Source organism: Mizuhopecten yessoensis, unplaced genomic scaffold, assembly GCF_002113885.1.
Source record: "Mizuhopecten yessoensis strain PY_sf001 unplaced genomic scaffold, ASM211388v2 scaffold8653.2, whole genome shotgun sequence".
Taxonomy (NCBI): Eukaryota; Metazoa; Mollusca; class Bivalvia; order Pectinida; family Pectinidae; genus Mizuhopecten; species Mizuhopecten yessoensis.
Genome location: NW_018485985.1, coordinates 464,532 through 486,551, shown reverse-complemented (window position 1 = coordinate 486,551; position 22,020 = coordinate 464,532). Strand labels below are relative to the sequence as shown.

The following is a 22,020-nucleotide window of genomic DNA, read 5'->3' as shown; positions in this document are numbered from 1 at the left end:
TTTTAGTAACATTACAAGTCAATATCAAATGTTGGTATGTAATAGTAACACTACAAGTCATTATCAAATGTTGGTATGTAATAGTAACATTACAAGTCATTATCAAATGTTGATATGTTTTAGTAACATTACAAGTCAATATCAAATGTTGGTATGTAATAGTAACACTACAAGTCATTATCAAATGTTGGTATGTAATAGTAACATTACAAGTCATTATCAAATGTTGATATGTAATAGTAACACTACAAGACACTTTTAAGATGTTGATTTAATAAAGTAACCAGTGTTGTATTTTTTTTAGTAACATTTCAAGACACTATCATTTGTTGGAATATAATAGTAGTAACATTTTAAGATACTATCAGTTTTTGTATGTTGTAGTACCATTACAAAGACACCACTAGCAACGATACAGTCCAAAGAACGAACAGGGGAGGTAATAAGAAGGTTACAAGTATAGATAGCATGGTAAAAGAACGAGAAGATAGAGTCATACTTACTGTTAGTCTTCTATGTGGGTCTACCTCTATCATTCCCCGTAGTAAGTTTTGACAGTCAGGTGGGACAAAATGTGGAATGTGAAACACACCTTTTTTAACTTTTTCTAAAAGCTGCCTAAGATTGTCATCATCAAATGGAAGTGCACCCTGGGAAAGAAAAGGATTGTTTTATCACAGACAGCAGGAGAAAGTTTGTCAAGGTCAAATATCTGACCTTGCTGTCACAAGGTTTCTATGGTTATTGTATTTCTTCAATTCAGTCATTTGGGTTTGCTTCATATAAGAAAAGGACAAAATGTAACTTTTATTTTATTTAAAAACTAAAATTTAAATCAGTGAAAAATCTGAAATATTAAATAATAAATAAACTTTTGAAATATCTCACTTTATCAATTAAGAACTCATTTTATAAAAACCTTGATACAGTGCTAAACAGTTATCTAATTTCTCAAAAACAAAAACTGAAAGCAAAACAAATGTTTCGAAATATGTGATACAGTTTTGTATATTAAGTAGTTTTAAGCATTAAAGTTTCCTATGATCTATTGTTCTGAGGTTAAATGACAATTGGTCTCATTCTCAATGGTTTGTTTACTGTCATAATTATCTCTTGACTTTATTTATAGTTCAGTTGGTCGGTTTTGAGGAATTCTGTAAAAAGAATTATGTCCAAACTTTATCTTACAACCACTATATTAAACAACCAGCTTTGAATTGTCCATTTGATACAAATTAGACTGTAACGTCACACTACCACAATTTGTACAATTTTGACAGTTTTCAATGATATTTAAAAATTCAGATCTTGTATCTGGGATGTTTCTTGATTCTTGACAAAGACTACACATGGAGGTTCATTTTCAGAAAAAGTTTTGATTCTAAGTTATTTGTTTTTGAAAATAGATCGCTAAACTTGCATGCGCAGTGAGATTTCGTCCATTTTTCGGCTATGATTAGTTCCCAAATTGGTACACCGTAACACAGGCTATGAAACTTGTTTTTATTTCTACTACAGTGTAGTCGATGTAATGATTGCAAAAACAATATATTGCTTTTATAAATACCATACTGAACTACAACTGTATATATACACTTTTATATTATCTGGTTATAAGGACCTGAAATCAGCATTTAAATATGCGTATAATTAACCCCTTTAAAATCATTCAAAATCCTCCAACATTTAAATATGCTTATAATTAACTCCTTTAAAATCCTCTAAAATCCTCCAAAATTTCCTCGAGTCGTTTTTACTATTTTTTTTACATGTTTACTTTCAAGGCATCATGTACTCTTATAATTTCCCAGAACAGAAGGTGCTGTTAACAAGGTTTTACCTTACACTGAGTTAACAAATAATTATTTGATAACAAAAACAGAGTATTTCTGTTCTGTGACAGGGTTTTTCTTTATACTGAATAAGCAATTATTTTGACAGCAAAACTTTGAGTAATTCTGTTTAACGACGAAGCGATGTCTACTTACGACTAATAATGCATAAAGTATCACTCCACAGCTCCAGACATCAGCTTTCCTACCATCATACTTCTCACCCTGTTACAGACAACACATTAATAAAACATAGAAAGATATATCATCCTTCAGTCTCCGTCGCAGACATGGCATTAAATGTGTACATAGCCTGTCAATGACAGGAAATATTATACAGTTATTGACTTTTTATGAGGTTCAAACAAGGAATTATTACCCAGAGAAAAAGCTTTATTCACTTAGGCGGGTCATTAAATAATTACTTTGAAGTATATAGTAATACAGATTGGTGACAATTCACTTTATTAAACTAATGATAGAAATAAAGAATAAATATGAATGTGCTAATGACTCGAAAAAGGAACATAAATTTTGAAGAATGAAACAGAACAAGAGGCCCAATGGGCCTGCATCGCTCACCTGGTAATAATCTCACACTTGTAATCTTAAAAGTGGACTTAAATACAGCTACAGGCAGAATATCAGTGTTTGATTCATAAGAACCTATTAAAAGAATTAAACATATGATGCCTGTGACCTTGAATGTCTAACAAGGACATTAGGTTGAAAGTGGGTCAAGGTCTTTCATTTGAACAAACGTGGTAGCCATTCATCCCAGCATGCTACAGGCCCAATTTCAGTACCCTTGGCCATTTGGTTATTGAGAAGAAGTCGTTTGAAGATTTTAAGACATTGACCCCAGTGACCTTGAAAGTGGGTCAAGGTCATTCATTTGAACAAACTTGGTAGCCCTTCAACCCAGCATGCTACTGGCCAAATATCATCAGCCTGCGCCTCTGGGTTATTCAGAAGAAGTTGTTTAAACTAAAAGTTGACGCCGGACAGACGATAGACGGACGGACGATGGACGGACGACGCATCATGCCATAAGCTCACTTAGCCCTTCGGGCCAGGTGAGCTAAAAACGGTTGCATCAGCTTTCACAATAAATATGTTTACTAATCACATATCAAAAAGATAGATACTTGTAAAAATTCACCTGTTTTTGGATCATCAAGTGGTGCATTTTTAATTTAAATTATCAAAATTAATATTGCAGAAAAACTTCTAAAATACAAATAAAGGAAGAAATCACTGCCACTGCTAATCTATGCAGTGCACAAAATGTATGACAGATCACCTTATGCTGATTTTCCTTTGGCTGGTCTCCTCAAAACTTTTCCTTTTCTTTTTATGTAAATATTTCACAGGAAGTATACATTTACCTTAAAATATTTGATTAAATACCCTATAGGTAGGGGAAATGATGAAAATACTTTCATAACCAAGAATTTAAACAACACAGATGACAACAAATAAAATACATCCAAAATGAATAAAAATGATGCAAGAAAAATATTTTTCCGGATTCAAATATCACAGATGGTGCATTTTGGATACATACATGACAGTGTTACAACAACAATAAACCAAAGATAATGATTGCACAACCTTTATATCATTGGGTACTTCACAACAATTTCTGGTTTTAGGAAGAAAAGGAGAAGGAAACACTTCGTCCTCCTCTTTGCTGTCTGTTTTGATTTCACTGCGGTAAATTTGCCCGACAATGCCAACAACAAACTTGATGCAATAATGGTAACAGACTTTCTACTTTTGACTCCAGAAGCCGACATGCAGTCAGTGTGAAGTGCATCTTCATACAAAACAAACGCAGAGCAGACCACTAAAATAATGGACAGCCCAGCCAATCAAAAGCAACCCACAGAACACAAGCCAATCAATAAAATAGACCCTCCGGCACAAGCAGACAATTTGCACCAAACTAGACTGAGAAATTGGGCTATAGGGAGAACTTTCTCATTTGGGCAGCAAGTCTTACTAAGTCGTACTAGTCATCCAACACATTTTACACCTTTGGGTGCATACGCTTCACTGGTCATTTGTCTGATGAAGGTGACAGTGTACATATCGTACTAGTCATCGAAACGTCACATAGAACATTTTATTGGTTGTGTAAAAATGAATTTTTCATAATAAGTCTTACTAAATTGCTTACATTTGACATGTGTCAGTCATACCACAGTGAACTGTTTTAAATTAATACAGTATACGCCAATCAAATTGTAGTTATACAACTGTACCATAAGACAGACAAAACTGCAAAAATGTAGTTATATCATTAGATTATAAGTACATCAAGTTTTAGTTATTGAGCAAAGCCTCAGGTTAGAGAACCAAAATAACCACCGGCCTCTGGTTGGGGATTTATTTGTCACACCTTCAAGGTAGAGAAAGATCCTATTATAGTCAATTGAACCTATATTAAGAGACCACCTATATATATTAAGTGACCACCTATGGTAAGTGTCAACTTAAGGGACCTCCCAAGGGTGGTCTCTTCATACAGGTGTGATCTTATATCTTCAATATTATGATTTTGACATCACAATCAAAATGTGGGTGATCAGGTAGCACATCGGATAGCGAGCTTGCCTTTCACCAAGGTGGCCAGGGTTTCATTCCCTGATCATCAGTTGTGAAAAGGTATTAGGTCACCTGCTTGGCCATGCACTCCGGTTTCCTCCAACATTACCACCCATCATGCACCAACATCCAGGCTAGCAAGAATGATTAATATAAGGTGGACAAATTGGTTTCATAGTTGATATGAAATAAATAAATTGTTTCATAATTAATGAAAATAAATAAAAAAAGTATTACCTCTAGTTTTATCACGAAAAAATCTCACTTGTCAAATTGTAATAAGCTAATGTTATGAAGACATCTACGTAATTGGAGTGATGACGGTTTAATATTGTAGCATGTCAGCTAATGTTGCTTTGGGAGAACTTGATTTATGTTACATCTCTTATCATAACAATTACATTAATCAAGTTCATGACAATGAAAACATGATGCAACACATAACATTGTGTTAAGCTTGTTTTGGTTTCATTATTTCCTGTTGGATCAAAAATATGAGATCGAATTTAAAAAGGTGGTAATTTTAATTTTTCAAATGTCCATATAAAGTGGCGTTTACTCCAGGTCCTGACAGTTTTGGGAGTAAATTGATCCGAGAAACAGCTCTCCACGGCAGTGCCATCAAGTACAGATCATGTTCACTCAAACTCTTGAAAACTGAAAATGTCTTGTGCCTGATCAGTGAAGCACACGTTTCAAAATCAGACACAGTAATGTCATTACCTGTGAGTGCATCAATTTTACAAAAAAAACATGGTTTGAATTTATTTTTGTATTATGTAATAATTATCTTTTTAGTAAAATTACTTTGTCATAACATCAATGCAAAAGGAAGTATCAAACAATATAATTTTCTTTGATAACTGCACTCTGAGTAAAAGTGAATAGTGATTATATGAATTATGAATTTTCACATTAAATTGGTTGCCACGGTTACACAACTATGTAAATAAATTGCTTTATGCATATTTCACAATACATTATGCTCAAAACTAATAGGAAATGAAAGCTTATATTGTCTTTGTTTGCTATCAGTCTATCATCTCATGGAAAGCATCCATACAATTAATTACAAATAAATCCTGTACTTATGCCAGAACAATGTTTTATTACAAGTATATTAATCCGAATGTGTTCATTATCCGAAACAACATCAATGTACTTCTTCATTGACAGATTTGCACTTTCAAGTAAACAGATCACTTAGATATTGGTCATATACAGTGGAATTTGTTTCGAAAATGATTTTCTATTTTGACTTAATAAATTCATTTGAAACTAATATAATTGTGTTGAGTTATATTTTCAACCGGTAACAAGAGTGTCCATAAAATGAACATTTTTGATTCTTGGGAGATGTACAGTATGGGTACTACTGTATAGTTGCACTGAAGATTTTGCTGGTGTTTAGAATTAAGGAGTTCTAGTCAAAATGCAAATATAACAATAATAAACCTCCACAAAATACAACTTCCGTGGTTGATCCTGTTCCTATTTCTATACCATATTTATACCGAAATAAACCCATGCCTGATATTAAGCCCATCCATGTCAAAAACATTTCAACAGAAATGTTAACAAATAATATTTCAGTTTTCTGCAATAAGCTCACAGGGTTCTGAAGGTCAGAATTTATGTGTTGGCCCTCTGGACTAGTTTCAGGATAAATACAGTAAAAAACAAGACAAAGTATTGCAAGCAATCCATAGTTCCCCATCAGTCAAAGGCTGTAGACATCGCCTTGTTGTTACGGACTCATCAATAAAGATAATATATATCCTAAAATCCATAAGCATATCAAGTTTGACGAACTATGGTGAAATGGCATGGTAGCCTTGTTCCAGATAATCTTTGGTATAACAAATTTACCAAGGGCTATAACTCTGTGCACAGTGGGGCATGAGACCAAATGGCAACACATAACACTACATCGTCCCAAGAGGTACTCACATAAAAATAAACTGGTTAGTACAGGACAAGGAATGTATGACATATTGAGCCCCAGACAAATTGATCGATGCACAGACAGAATGATAGACCTCCTGATAATCAGTTACCATAAGCTGTATGGTATCCACTAATTACTTTTGAAACAGGAGAAGACAAAATGCATGACAAGAACCGGATTTGAACCTGGGACCTACAAACTCAAGCAAACACTCTACCAAATAAGCTACCTGGTGACCAGTAACCAACCCAGTGAAGTTCCGTTATATTCTTCCCTCCTTTCACTCCTGAAGACAGCCCAAGTTCATGTATTCCCTTATCAAACATACAACTAGTAAGTGTACTTGAAACAAGGGTTGGTCAAAGAAATGCACAGTCAGACCAGGGTTTGAACCTGGGATCTCCAAACTCTAGACAGATGGATGCTGTAACCAATTGAGAAAACTGGTTGCCAGCGATTGACCCAGTCCAGTTCAGCTACATTTTTCCATCCTTTTCTAATCTTTGTCCCAACAACAATATTTACAACCCAGGTTCAGGTACTCCCTTGCCAAGCTTACATTCAGTACTTGAATCAAGGGTTGATCAATGGCACCACTGTATTAGGAGAGGAAAATTGTAGGGGGATTGAACCTCTGGCTTCAAACTTTAGATTGGCGTTCTGAACAATTGAGATACCTGGTCATCGACGATTGACCCTGTCCAGTTCTGCTACACATTAAACTGACAGGTATACCTGTATTCTCTGTGAGCCTGTGATAGCCCACGTTCCTCCCTCACTACACTGTAATGATAATGTCCTATAGGGACCACAATCCCATGCAGTGTTGACGACCCCACTCATCCATCCACATACAACATTTATCATGCAACATCACAAAATCATCTACAGAATAGAGAGAAATACACACACCTTTTTCAATATTGATAAGCTTGCCTTCATCTGACCTTGAGAATTCACCTGTATATCTTGAACTTTGACCTTTTTACCTTGCCACAAATCTTTACTTCTGCTTTTAGCTGTTTCACTTGACCTTTTCTTGATACTGACCCTTGACCTCAGGTTTCTGTGGCCTTGACCTTCATTTGAATACTTCAATCATTAAATCAGTGATCTTTCCCGATGAGGTGATCTTGCTGTTTTTATATTTCTTTCAACACATTCAAAAGTAGGGTTGTTCAGACTATGTAAACACAGCAGACATGCTTAAGATGCAAACACCAGATTGCACACACAGCACAGACTTTGATAACACTGACCAGTGGTCATTACACAACATGTAAAACTTAAGACACACTGGTCATCATAAAAAGTTTGATTAAGATCTGATCATTCTACACACCAAATAACAATGATCTTTTCACAATACTAATCTAGGAAGGTGCAAATAATTTGATGTAAGGAAAATAATAATAGTGTTTTTTACAGGACTGACAACACAACATATCTACAACATGCATTCTTATTGGTTATTCTTACCCTTATGACTTCGGGACATGCATAATGAGGAGACCTGTGTATCGTAAAAGTATAACATTACATTCTATAATGTATACCAGGTAATTATATATATAGGTCTCAGCATACTCCTCTATGGGAAAAGATTAAATGTGTATTTGTATGTAACTATGTATTATTGTATACCGGTATACTACTTGTATATTGTATACTACTTATAAAACTATAGAATGTTACAGAATACAATATTGTAATTAGGAACAATGCAGCTACATGACTGATATGCGTAAGTTTATAAATTCATACAATATCATTACCTTAACAAAAATATCTTATACATCTTACACTAGCAGGATACCTGTTAAATCCTAGTAAATATACACATTGTCTTGAACCCAACGTATAAGTACATAACCTCAACCCAGTGTTTAAACACACGACCTAAACTCTGTATTTAAAAGCATGACTTGATTCAGGTTATCAAAACATGACAAAGTTTAAAATACATGGCCTTGACCTGTGTAAAAATGCATGGCCCTGACCCAGATTATAAACACATGGCCTTCACCTCTGCGTATCAATATATACATGGCCTTAATACCGTGCATAAATAAATAATATTGACCTCTGTGGATAAAGACATGCCCTTGACCTCTGTAAAAAGGATGGCCTTGACACGTGTGTATAAATACTGGGCCTAATTGACCTCTGTGTCAATAGATGAAAGCATGGCCTTGACATTTATGTACAAAACCTTGTCCATATAGTGCATAGATAAAAGACTTCAAACTTCTGTACCTTGCCTTAACCTATTAAGGCAGTAGAATATGAATGCAGTTATTCATTAAATAATTGTTAAGGAAAGCATTAACATGACATTTTTCTTGTGTTCAGAATTCAGAATATTGTTCAAGCTGTTCTCTCCGCATTCAAACAGACCTTCAAATGCAATATAAATATTCATAGATAAAATATACTGATAAATATCCTATACTACTAAAGCAATTTATGTCTGCTTATTTTTAGTTATAACAATGTATCCCTATCATCAAGCAGACTTACTCAAGTCCAATTTTACATTAATAATTATAGCTGTTTCTTTTTTGTTACATGTAAACAAAGAAGTGGGTGTATAATTGTGACGGAAGATTCAACTGATAGCAAATAAAATACTTGTGTATGTCTAAAACCTTGATATATTGCCACCATTTGTCCATAGAAAGTTTTGACGTTATAATTAATAGGGCTTGGCCATAAATTGAAGGAAATGTATAAAAGAATTTTTAAGAAAACAAGAAAGACATTAAAATGTATTGGCGATAAACGAGATGGGTAATCAAACAAGGGGCACTATGTCGAGAATTTACTGTAGTTTTTATATTTCATTTTATCACATTATGTACTGTGTTATCCAGTGAATATACCCATGTCATATACTTTTGCGTATTAACCCATGTAATATGACCTATCAGCCATGTGATTGGTTGTAAAATTCAATTGTTTCAATTGTGACGTCACGCCTAGGACAAGTACATGTCGTCACAGACTTACGCACTGGAGTCAACATGGTGGTTTTTTTCATTTCGAGGTTGCAAGAAAATTGTTGTTTTACACGAATAAATGCCACAAATCTCGATTATGTGATCAAAAGAATCTTACACTCGTTACCATTTAATATAAAATTTATGAAACTCATTACAAATTTTTCAATTTAGCGATCCTCTATGGAAACTTGTGTAAGATCCTATATATGTAGAGACTTACTATTCAATACTACACTGTGTCTGTAAGTATATATCTATATATATTCTACTCTTAAAATTATGTCATAAGACCATATGAAAATAAATCGCAACACAACAATTCTCTGATAAATACATTTAAAACCATACTTAGATGAAAAATATATACAAAATCCTACTTGGGTTAATATGCACATGATTGTTTGTTTGTGATCTTGGAACAGCTGTGTGGGGCCCTTTGAAGATGGAAACCTAGGGAAATGACGCTAGAAAGAAAGAAAAGGAAAGAGAGGAAAGAAATGATACAGATCTTAAATGATGCGATTTATGGAGGGAGCAAACCAATGTTTGCTTCTACAATGTCCCTGTAAGGAGATTCAAAGGAAAACTCCTTATTATGCAGGAGGGTCTCACTGTATTCACCTCTTATGTCCTAACATGCAGTAGGAAACAGCAGACCTATTCTTTTCCTCAACCTGTTGAGTGACCGTACTAAGAAAAATAGGTGATACTCGGATAAATAGACACAGGACGGTACTCAGATAAATATGAATTATAACTCATACAGATACACATAAATATGCATACTAATAAAGATTTTCTTTTTTAAACAATACATATTAGCCTGTGAGCAAGAACATAATTAAGGATCCTTGTACCACTGCCAAATGATGTAATGATGATTTGGAAACATTTTTGCCGGCCTGAAAATGGCTTTAACATATCAATTTTGAAAAGAAACTCATACCTTGTGGGACTTGAATGAAAAATAATGAAGATGATAATAAACAAAACATAATCGACAACAGTGCTCTGAGAGTAACAATTACAGCATTATGTCCCAAAGGGATTCTAACCCTTGACCTCTGATCAAAACAAGGACGCACTAACCAACTTAGCTACATGATCAATGGTAGTCACTTAGCTCAGTCCAACTCCAGTTATTTCCAAAATAAATGTAAGGGGAGGTTACTGTATATATGGAAAACTACAGTGGAACTCTCCAGTGTTTTACCTGCAGTAGGACAGGGATCCTTAAGATATAACAACAGACTACTCCTATGGAATCTCGATCAAGTTTTTTTTTATGTAATTAAAATATCAGGTAAGTAGTTTGAGACTATATCACAATGTGTTTATTACAGCAGGCTGACATTGTTCCAAGTTTGAATCAAACCTATCTGAAGTTCAATATCCCTTGCCAAAAACACATCAGCAGCTTCCTCCCTATCTTGTATATATCTTTTCGTTGTTTTGCCAAAAAGAAGGCAAAGATATTCTTTTAATACCTGAGTTTCAATACACCCAGTAAAACCCCCAGAACATACCTTGGCAACAAAATGATCATATTTTTGTTTTTTAAAGAGTTCATTCTGGAAATCAATCGTAACTGGAAAGAGTTTTTCAATCTTTATCAAATAAACAAAGATAGCTAATCAAGACAATGAGATTCTAACAAGTAATTTGGTTATACCAATAGTGTCAGCTGAATTCATTTTGTCTCATCAAGTGCTTTACCTAAATCTACCTACCTTAGCCAACCTAATATACACACCTGTCTTATTATTACCATATTTTATACACATGTACCTGTAATAAGCCCACACCTACTTTATACTGCTGTTTGTCATGTATTTATTATATGATGGTATCTTTCTAATCATTCATATATTTAAGTAGTTCTGGCTATATTCCCATATTTTTTATCAATTTCTTTCCAACTGGGCAACAGTTTGAAAGACTAATTTTGGTCAGGGAGAACTTCACTGTCGATCCTTGGAAATATGATGTGATCTGTTTCCAGTCATTGTGATCATCATGGACACAAATGTTTTGAAAATGTCAATAACTTTTTAAGGCAGACCATCTGCAGGTACCTATTGAATTGTAAAAATTTGCAAATTACTCTGTCATTATATATGCCTTGATAAAACATAAATGATTTCCAAAACGTACTGACTGAACTCTGGAAGCATAATTCATATCTAAGGTTTTAACTAAAAACACTACTTTTATGGCGAAAAGAAAAAAAAATACTGCATGCACTGAATATTTACCATTTATGTATGCATGTATTTTCATAATTATCTTGAATAAATTAAAATACACGTAATTTTGTTTTTTCATGAGGCACATTACTGGACGTAAGTTTTGAAGATTTATCCAGATTTTAATATGGACAATTTCTTTTATAATCAAATTTAAAGATTCCAGTTCAACCCCACTTTTATGTGCATGGTGCACTTACAAAGTCAAATACGGTATTGATTTACTGTCATGCCTTCAGCACCAATCTGAGTTCCCACAAAGCTGGTGATTTTATTGATCGGGTCCAACTACAAATGTACATGTTTTATAGTTTGAATCCTAGCCACTTCCTACTGGTTAGAAAAAGATCTTTTCCTTTAATCTTAAAGCAGCACTAGCTAGCACTTCATTATGTTTTAAACGTCACTACCACAGCGTATGTATGCCATGCAATGATTTAAGTTTTCAATATGGTTCTTTTATCAAGTTGAAGGTTATATATTTTTTCAACTTTTTTAATATTTAAAAAAAAAAAAGATACAGGTGACCTTTTACCTTGTTTGACATTTACAAATACGACCTTAAAATTGACACCGACACAATAAAATGTATCAAAGACTCATACCTATTCATCTTGTTAGATTTGATTTTTATCATACAGAAACATTCAAAAAGATGACTGTGACCTTGACACATTTACAGTGACCTTAACACAGATCCCTATGACCTTGAACACGTACCCACAACTCGTCTCCAGCATGGAACCCTCCACCTGAAGCGAGGCCATGCCGAAGTCTGCTACCCGTATATTGTTCTTATCATCTAACAGCAAGTTCTCCGGCTTCAGGTCTCTGTGACTGCAAACAAAAATGCAAACAGTTATCACGGTACTTTCAGTGGCGTTCCGAGGACAATTTAATTTATAGGCCCCATAAACCTTCTTTTTTCAAAAATTCAATGTTCCTAAAAGAGTCCCTCCCAACTCGTTGCTATAGTAAAGTGTCCAGCAACTCTGAATTCAAAATAATGTTGAACAAATTGGAACTCTTTCTTTGCTGGAGATACAAAAAACCGTACTGATACTCTCTACCTTTACCTCTTTTCTGAAGCACCAAGTCACCTGGTCTTCACAGAGGTAAATAATTTAAGTTGAAACAAAAGCATAAATAATGGCTTTTAGCTGAAAAAGTGATAATATTCTCCAGAAAATATTTCTCCCCTCAGCAATCTAGTCCCAAAAGTGACTCTCCATCAAAATTGTTTTTGTTCCTTCTAATTATATTCAATATTTGCCTGGCATACAACATATCTCCCCCAGGTAATTTGCTTTTAACAGTATCTAATCTCTCTCATCCCAAGAGATGACCTTGATTTGACCTTGTCACACAGTACTGACAGTTGCCACCCACACCAAATAAGGTTAACACTCTCCAACCCACACACAATGAGTTTAATGTCTCAAAGCTACATTTGTGACGTCAATGTGTGTAGGGTTACTTGTTTGTTCTGTATAACAGACTGGAACCTCTCTAAACAAAGCACTGTGCATTCTAATATCCTGTATAATCCAAAATGCTTGTGCAATTCTATTTCTCATGAAAAATTTCAAATGAGATCTTTGTATTCTAAGATCCTGACTAATGTGTCTTGTGTCCCAGTCGATGTCAGATTAGACAGGTCAATCTGACCAATATGCTGCATTCCACAGGGTGTCAGATGAGACAGTATCACTATACCCCTTGCACGAGTCAACCCTATATCTATATAAGTCTTCTTCTTCAATGACCACATATCGACTATTTTTCGCCATTTATCTTTAAAAACAATTGTTTTTTGCCGCACTTTCCCATTTGCCTTTTTCGCCTCTCCAAAGAGGGCAAATTTATCATGAAAGCAAATAGTTGTACATGATATATATATATAGTAATTACATACGACGGGCAAAATTAACACTGGGCAAACATGGTTTTATATCGACAAAGGGCGAATATTTGATTTGGCGAAATTTTCCAGTATACAGTAGTTTCAATCACCCCAAACGAATCAGTATCTGTGCTCTTTTTAATGGAAAACTAAGTTAATCCTTTGATACACAAAGATACAATTTTATCAATCTCAACAAATTTTCGCTACACAAAGATACAATTTTATCAATCTCAACAAATTTTCGCAAGTAAACTTGAGTCTTAAGAATACAGTGAAACATTTGCAGTTCCAGATAAGCTTAACAATTTTCTAAGGTCGGATAAGACATCTTATCATAACTTTCTTCAGACATGAATTTCTTTTTAGATAAAGAAAGTAATGGTTCCCCAAAGTGAAATATAATTAACTTAAAATTAATAGAGCTTCAATCAGAATTTTATGCCTATTGACAAAACACCGCAATAACTTATGAATACCGGTATTAGACATTTGTGAAGTTTCAGGATGAACAGTATTACCATATGTTATGACTATGACAAAAGTCTAGGGCTGAAATTATTTGTCTGAAGAATCGCCGTGCCTCTTTGGGTGTGAGGCGGCCCTTCTTCACGAGGTAGTCGAACAGCTCTCCTCCAGATACATGTTCCAATATTAGATATCTGTAAAATGAAAATAGAAACATGCTCTAGTATTAGATATATGTAAAATGAAAGCAGAAAGCTGAAACTATAAACATTAGATATCATAGTAAGACACCTATATGTGTTATAATATATAATCTTATGCTTTTTTTTTTTTAAATCTGAAAATTGTTTAATTAAAAAAAAAAAAATCCAATAAAAAACCAAAGTATGAAATGACATTCTCCATAGAAAAAAAGAGAAAAAAAAGGTCTTTTAAGTTTTACTGTAATCTAAATATATGTAGCTTTCCATTAAGATATAATTAAAGTGAAAGTAGGTCACATTTAACTTGTTTGTCATGATAATATAAGGAGATCTTTAAGATAATTAAATATATGTCATTAACAGTTTTACATTCAAAAGTGAAACTTTCCCTTCATGTAAGTTAAATCTTTTGTTTAAAGTATACTCTGTTATTTTCACAGACAAGGAAGTGTTGGCACACAAATATGTAGCTGATAAGTAAAATATATGTAAAGTGAAAGTAGGTCATATTCAACTTGTTTATCATGATTAAAATAAAAATAAAATTAAGTCGATCTTTCAGTTGATTAAATGTATGCTATTTATCATTTTACACTTATAAGTGATAACCACCCCATCAAGTAGATGTCTCTAGTTTAAAGTATCTTATGTGAAGATAGACCGTTATATTGCAGACAAGGAGGCGTTGGCACAAGAGGTGAATCATCTAATAAGTCATAAAGATAGCATTTCTGTAGAAATCACAGCAATATCACAGGAAAAAATTGTTCCAAGACTTGAAAAAAAATTGGGAGGGGGTGGGGGAGGGGTAAAAACAACTTAGATGTAAGATAACTAGCAGTATGAATCATCGCTGACAAAAATTAACTATTTAGAGAGAAAGTGTTTCCAGATAAATTTCCTATTTTCTTGATCTAGAACACGAGTTAAACAAATGATTTTCTTTGTTGAACATCAATGCTTGATTCATAACTTTATCTATTCTGATAAAGGTAACCTCTGCAATCAAACTTTCTTAACTAGTATTTATATATATACTTACATAATATTGTAAGGTGCTTAGTACAATGATGTTTTGGTAAAACCTGTTCTCAGTGATTACAGCAGTCATTATTAAGGAATAAAGTTAAAACTATGATATGAACCTGATAAATCTGGAGGGAACAGAATTCCACACCGAGTTCTCTTCCACATTTCTTCCACGATGCGAGAGCAAGTGATAAAGGGAAGACAAATCGCTGACCCAGTAATGATAAGAAATGTGTGACTAAACCACATACCTAGCACAAATATATACTGTATTCTGTAATCTTGGTAACTAAGTTGGGAACCTGTTCTGTATTAGCTGCCAAAATCTTTTTCATTTGATACATCAATGACTATATAACAAATTCAGATCTGCTAAGCTATTCTAAAGATAATCAGTAAAAAGCAAGAGACACTATGGGCCTGTATCACTCACCTGGTATTAACTCATTCACCCCTGAAGACAAGTTTGAACTCTTCCAATGAAGAGATTGGAGTTGTTTATTATGAAATTTCAGGGGGGGAATGAGTTAATCTCACATTTGTAACCTTTAAATTGAACTAAAATAACACTACAGGCAAAATATCAGTATCTATGACTCTAATTCATACAAAAAAAAATGTTGAAAGACCCCTGCCACCTTGAAAGTCAAACAAGGACACTAAGTATTTACCATACTTTTTAGCCCATCTCAGCATCAACTTGCATGGGCAAGGGCAATACTATAGAACCCCCTTCCCCTATTTTATGGTGCGGGCATAAAAATTAACACCTGACGGATGGACAGTGGATAATGCACCACGCCATAAGCTCACATGGCCCTCAGGGCCAAGCTAGCCAACAACTACTGTGGAATTCTCTGGTATGTTGCCTGAACTGGGACAGGGATCATTAAGATCCTGCATAGAGGTTTAAAACAAATTGTATCCAATGCTGGAGTCAAACTTGCCTCTACCAGCAAGCTGGGGCTCTAATGCTGTCAACTACTCTAGACCTCACAAACTGACTGGTGTTGGTGCTTTTGTAACATATACTGTTTACATACATGTATACACATATTCCAGAAAGAAAGTAAAAATAAATGCTTGTCTGTGTTTCACTCATCAATTTGATTATCTACAACCTGCTGAAAGCAATTCTTACTTTGGTGTGAGTTAGCCTGCAGTGTTGTTGATTTATGGCATTTTAAAAGCAAAACTTTAAATTGAGGAGCATGTTACTGACAGAGCTATCGCTGTGGGAGTCGCCCCATGGCCACTAACTCCACCACAGTCGACAGCCGACATGTAATACAACCCCTCTCCTACCACAAGGATACAAACACCTCACACTTTACAAATGCTTTTTTAACAGGACTAATTCAGACACAGTGGTGTCCATGGTAAGTTGACATGACTTTACTTCTGCCTTACATGGATAGTGTTTCAAACAAAGGGGAGTAACTCTGTATAAAGTGACTTTACTACTGCCTTATTTGGATAGCATTTCAAATAAAGGGGAGTAACTCTGCATACAGTATTTAAAGAAATAATGCTTTTTATTTTAAATTTATCTCTTTCACAGATTTATTTCTAAAATTGTAATTTCTATAATTTGTGCTTTGAGAATTATTCTTATCGTGACAATGACTTCAGTTTCAACACTGTACACTGCATTTCAAATAAAGGGGAGTAACTCTGCATACAGTATTTAAAGAAATAATGCTTTTTATTTTAAATTTATCTCTTTCACAGATTTATTTCTAAAATTGTAATTTCTATAATTTGTGCTTTGAGAATTATTCTTATCGTGACAATGACTTCAGTTTCAACACTGTACAAAAGGCCATAACTCTGTATATTGTAGAATATTTAACACATTTTTAGTATATACCAGTAACACTTCCCGAAACTTATTGTCATGCACAATGTGGCAATCTTAGGTAACGGAGTAGATCAGACATGCACAGGACAACTGATTCATAGTCCGACTGACAGAATGACTGATGTAGTCTTTCACATTAATTTACCATGTTTGCTGTGAACAAGGGGCAGTAACTCTGAATATATGGGACCCAATTTTAGCACATGACATTTTAATATCCCAAGAGGTACTTGCATACAAAATTTACAATTTTAGGTGACACAGTATCTAAGATATGCCCCAGACAAAGTGATGAACAGACTGACAGACACAGTCATTTAAAGAATTAATGACGTTTCCTTTCAGCCTTCTGCCCTGAGGGGAGCATTACCTCTAAGTTAGAGAAATCTAACCCCATAGTGTCCATGCTAAATTTGGTTAAAACTGCTACGCCTGTTCTTGACCAGTAGGCTTTTAAAGAAAACAAATTGAAGTACAGACAATGAATGCCATACCATGGCTTATTACCTCATTTAGACTTTTATTGTTAATTTACTCATATTTCAATACCTTTCTGATAATTGTTGATTAAAAGTTCATTTAAATAACTTATGGTAATGCCTGCCCCTTTTCCTTTCAAAATTCCTATAATTAAGGGTGTTATTTTGTAATTAACCTATCCCCGTTTTCGCATAAGCTATTTTTACACTGCACTTCTATAGATATTAAACCCTCACACCTCCTTACAGGACCGCAAGCTCTGTTTACTCATAGAAAATGACACAATTACAAGGTATTGGCGGAACTTGGCTCATCTTTTGGATGGCCGAAAGTTTATTTAACATATTTTACGATTAAAATGTTTTCAGATTGCATTTTTGATGAGTAAAGGTGCGGTCTATCAATTAAGCGCCACAAGACATCTTTAAAGTGAAACAAGCGCCTAAACATACCTGGAAATATAGAAACATCTTAACATACATAATCTTGATGGGGATGAGGTGGGAGGGTTAGAAAGCTTTTGCCGTATAAAATGCCAAATTACTTGTATCTTTTGTTTTTAGTCCAGATGGCGTGCAGTTGCAATTTTTTTCTGTCCCCTGTGGAGTTCACATGCTGAAACAGGGGTCAGCTTTCAAGTGGTTTAGACTTGACCAATGAAATTGTATTCCAAAATTGAACACCGGGAAATTCATATAATATATTGCATATATTGTAAAAACAAAATGTGTATTGCTAGACTTTTATTGTTAGGTATATATATGCAGTGTATTTGACATACTTACAAGTATTTCTTGTTTTCGTACACATTGTATAGGCCCAATACATGTGGATGTTCTATAAGTTTCATTATTGCGATCTCCCTTTCCACCTGAAAAGAAATGAAAAAATCTTGATTAAAATTCAAAAAGACATATAATCAAATTAAATATTCAATTAGTATTGATATACAGTTTTGCAATCTACAAGCACAATGTTTATAAATAAGGGTAAGACCTATTACTAAGTGTGTAATTCCTGAAATTGTTTCTGTGAGCAATAAATCCCTAATACTCAAGTTGTGTTAAGAATGTGTGCAATACCTAACAGTGTATCCATCTAAATCAAAATCTTATCACAGATTATAGCAGAACAAACGTTTTTAAACAGGAGGCCCATGGGGTTCGTATTTATCACTTTTTTCTTCTGTTATCTTCAGCTAACTTGAGACCATAATAGCTTTATCAGATTACTTTTTGTCAAAAAGATTACAAAAAGCAATGCATAAAAACATTGACAGGAACAATTGTATAATCTTTTATCCGAATCAATTCGGTGGGAAGGAGATTTGGAAAAAATGTTACTGAGACAATCAGCAGATTGGTCATTATGGATTTCAAACCGACCTTAAATTAGCAGCACCTACTCAGGATCATGATGTTACTTTTTAAACAAGGTTACAGTAGGTTACCATTGACCTGATGGAAGCTGAGATGTTTTGTCGCAGCCAATCAGATTACAAGTGGCAATCTCTGATCGTGAATTGGTTCGAAATGTAACAAATTTAATCAGGACTACAAGAGGAACATTTGTATAACCTTTTTGGTGATATCAGCCAGTGGATAAGTGAGAATTAGGAAATGTCTCACCTATTCAAGGCCAAGAGACATAATAGATGCCAAATAACTTTTTTTTATAAGCCAGAACAGAAATGGTCTCAAGATAATGATTTGCACCATTTTTTGTTAATATTTGATACAATTATAAACCCTGGAGAATCTAAATGTTTAAATCACATTTCTATAATTCAGCTTGCCCTTCTCCCCAAAAACAGGGGCACATTATTCAATTAAACAACATTGAGTTCCCTTGGCCCAAAAGGTGCAGCAGATCAAATTTGGTTAGTTTCCCTTCAACCATTCTCAAATAGTAGTTTTTTTTTATAAATGTTTTACTTACTTACCATGGCCATAAGTCCAATTTCTCTGCCCCGATGAAAAACAACCTCTTTAAATAACAACTGAGACCCTGATCAAAGTTGGTTAAAAAATCTCTTTACCGTCTTTCAGTACCAATATGCTTAAAAAGATTTACCTTTATTTCACCCCATGGTCCCTAGCCCATCTTGCCCCCCTAGCAGTGCTGTCTCTGACCCCATCAATAGAGTGCACATTTTATACCTGTACTTTGGGAACACAGCAGTGGTGTTAATCCTAAGGAAATTAGGTACATATTGGTCTAGTGCAACAGTTTCAAACATTTACTTGCGGCCCTCCGGGTCACAAGCAATATGGCCACAGTTTTATAGTGATTACAACGCCTACACAATTTACTACAGGTTTTTGATCAGTATTATATATTCCATTTGTATAGTGGTTCAATTTCACCAATAAACACTGTACCATCCTTCTCTATAACCAAGAATCAGATATTGAATATTGAAGACTTGACATTTCCTGAAATCTTAATTAGTAGTGCATGATATTTTCCTCAATTTTGAATGGTTTTTTTTTCATAAAATTATAATTCTGCTGCAGATTCAGGATAGAAGAACTGGCATGCTGATATCCTATATTATGATTGTATGAGGCAACTGAAGTATGGGGCCTTCTAAAGCACCAGGTTTTCTAACTTATGTGCCCTCCGATTATAAGTCCCTGCAGGTAGGGCATAAGAATTGTACCTGCTGCCCCCATTGCATGATCTTAAGAGGCAACTAAATTTGGTATCTTAACTTTTCTCTTCTTTCTAAACAACTTTCTTCTTCCTAATGTCTCCCTTGACAATGCCTCACTTTCGGCCTTAGGTGAGCGTTCGCCCCTGTGAGGAAGGCTTTGGGTTCTGTCCCCTGGCCGAGACATACCAGAGTCTGTAAAAATGGTAGTTTCTACTCCTGCTTAACGCTCAGCAATTTAGGAGAGGGATGACTGGTTTGCCCATTGTCAGCATAATGTGACTGGGTGGGGTGTCTTTGGCAGTATGTTTCAGTGGGGTAGCATCAGTTCAGCGCTATCACAAGGAGACAACCATGAACATATCGCAGCCTCCCAAAACACACACACATACACCACACGAATGCATCTAGCACACAGGGGAGGCCGTCCATAAATGACCATAGCTGTTGATAGGACATTAAAGAATACTAAACTAAACCAAACCAAACCTCCGATTATAAAACTTGTAATCTTTCAATTTTTTCCATTAATTTTTCAATAACTTTTTACATTAAGATTTCAATGAAAAAATTCCATTGGACCTGTTGATCTAGTCTAAAACCTTCCTGAAACTGACATGTATAGAACAATCAACAAGATTTCCTATACAACACTTCCAATTGTTACCATACAGTTGTAAACTAAAAAGTATAGATAACAATTGCACCATTTATATAGTTATAAGGTTTCCACCTCAGATCAAACTTTATGGCGGAAGCATTGTCCCATATAAGATAAAGCAACATAAAAGGTTTTTTTCTTGCTTGAATTACTTTCCTTGTCTAGCTGTTCATCTTTCATTTTAATACCTAGCAATTAAAATCCCTGGGTAGCAACACTGCTAATGTTGTATGATTAAAACATCGCAATCAAATGACATTCTGATATTGTGACATTATAGACTGAATGCTGAGCTGAAAAACAATTGGTCAGTTCTACTGACAGGTTAAAGGACTAACTATGATATTAAAACATCATTATACTGTCACCAATTGTATTTTAAAAAATTGGTTTCATAACGAGATTTAGCAATGTAAAGACGGAAAGGTATAAATGAAATGTCAATAAAAAAGGCCAATTTGGGCCTTAATTGAAATATGTTGGCAATATAAGCAAAGTTTCACTAATAAAATGATCGGCTTTTAATCAAGTTTTTAATCTAAATCAACACCTGACATACAGTAATGTTCAGAACAAGAATTCCACAGGAGTTGATGTGTCGCCTGCTCAGCGCTTTTAATAAATTCGACAGAAAAACCTGTAATATATGTTGAACATTATTGCTTCTAGCATTACCGTACAAATAAAAGGAACTGATTGCATAACTCCACCAAAAATGCACGTAAACTTCTGAAATGAGAACTCGTCCAAGCTATATTAGTATGCAATATGTGTACTAAGATGTGATGGACTGGGATTTCTCCATTGTTTTTTAACTGGTATTAATGTAAGAAAAGAAAAAAAACGTGATTTGAAATCAAATTTACGATTTGAAAATGAGAACAACATTTATTTCCTGCAATTTATACACAACAAAAACGATGAAACAACAGTTTACCTGTTTATTACAATTCGAGATATTTAAATGGGGCAGATAGCAAGATAAAAGAAAATATAAACTTATACTTTGGCGTATCAGGGGCTACTCACTCAACACAATAAGCTAACTATATACAATACTACAAAAACAAACATGTACTGACGAGGTAGCCTCCTAAGCAAAGAAAGAGGCCACAAGGAAAAAC

General features: G+C 34.4%; 1 protein-coding gene across 3 annotated transcripts in view; it reads right to left on the bottom strand.

The window, feature by feature from the left end:
- The window catches only part of LOC110445108 (serine/threonine-protein kinase BRSK2-like), a 144,005-nt gene that overhangs the window by 31,913 nt on the left and 90,072 nt on the right, over window positions 1-22,020 (bottom strand). For all 3 annotated transcript variants that reach the window (XM_021489505.1, XM_021489507.1, XM_021489506.1), the window contains exons 3-8: window positions 18,368-18,453; window positions 14,063-14,203; window positions 12,359-12,475; window positions 7,870-7,903; window positions 1,989-2,057; window positions 504-650 (exon numbers count right to left, since the gene is read on the bottom strand). In XM_021489505.1, the coding sequence (XP_021345180.1) occupies window positions 504-650; window positions 1,989-2,057; window positions 7,870-7,903; window positions 12,359-12,475; window positions 14,063-14,203; window positions 18,368-18,453 (594 nt within the window). The remainder of the gene's footprint in view (window positions 1-503; window positions 651-1,988; window positions 2,058-7,869; window positions 7,904-12,358; window positions 12,476-14,062; window positions 14,204-18,367; window positions 18,454-22,020) is intronic.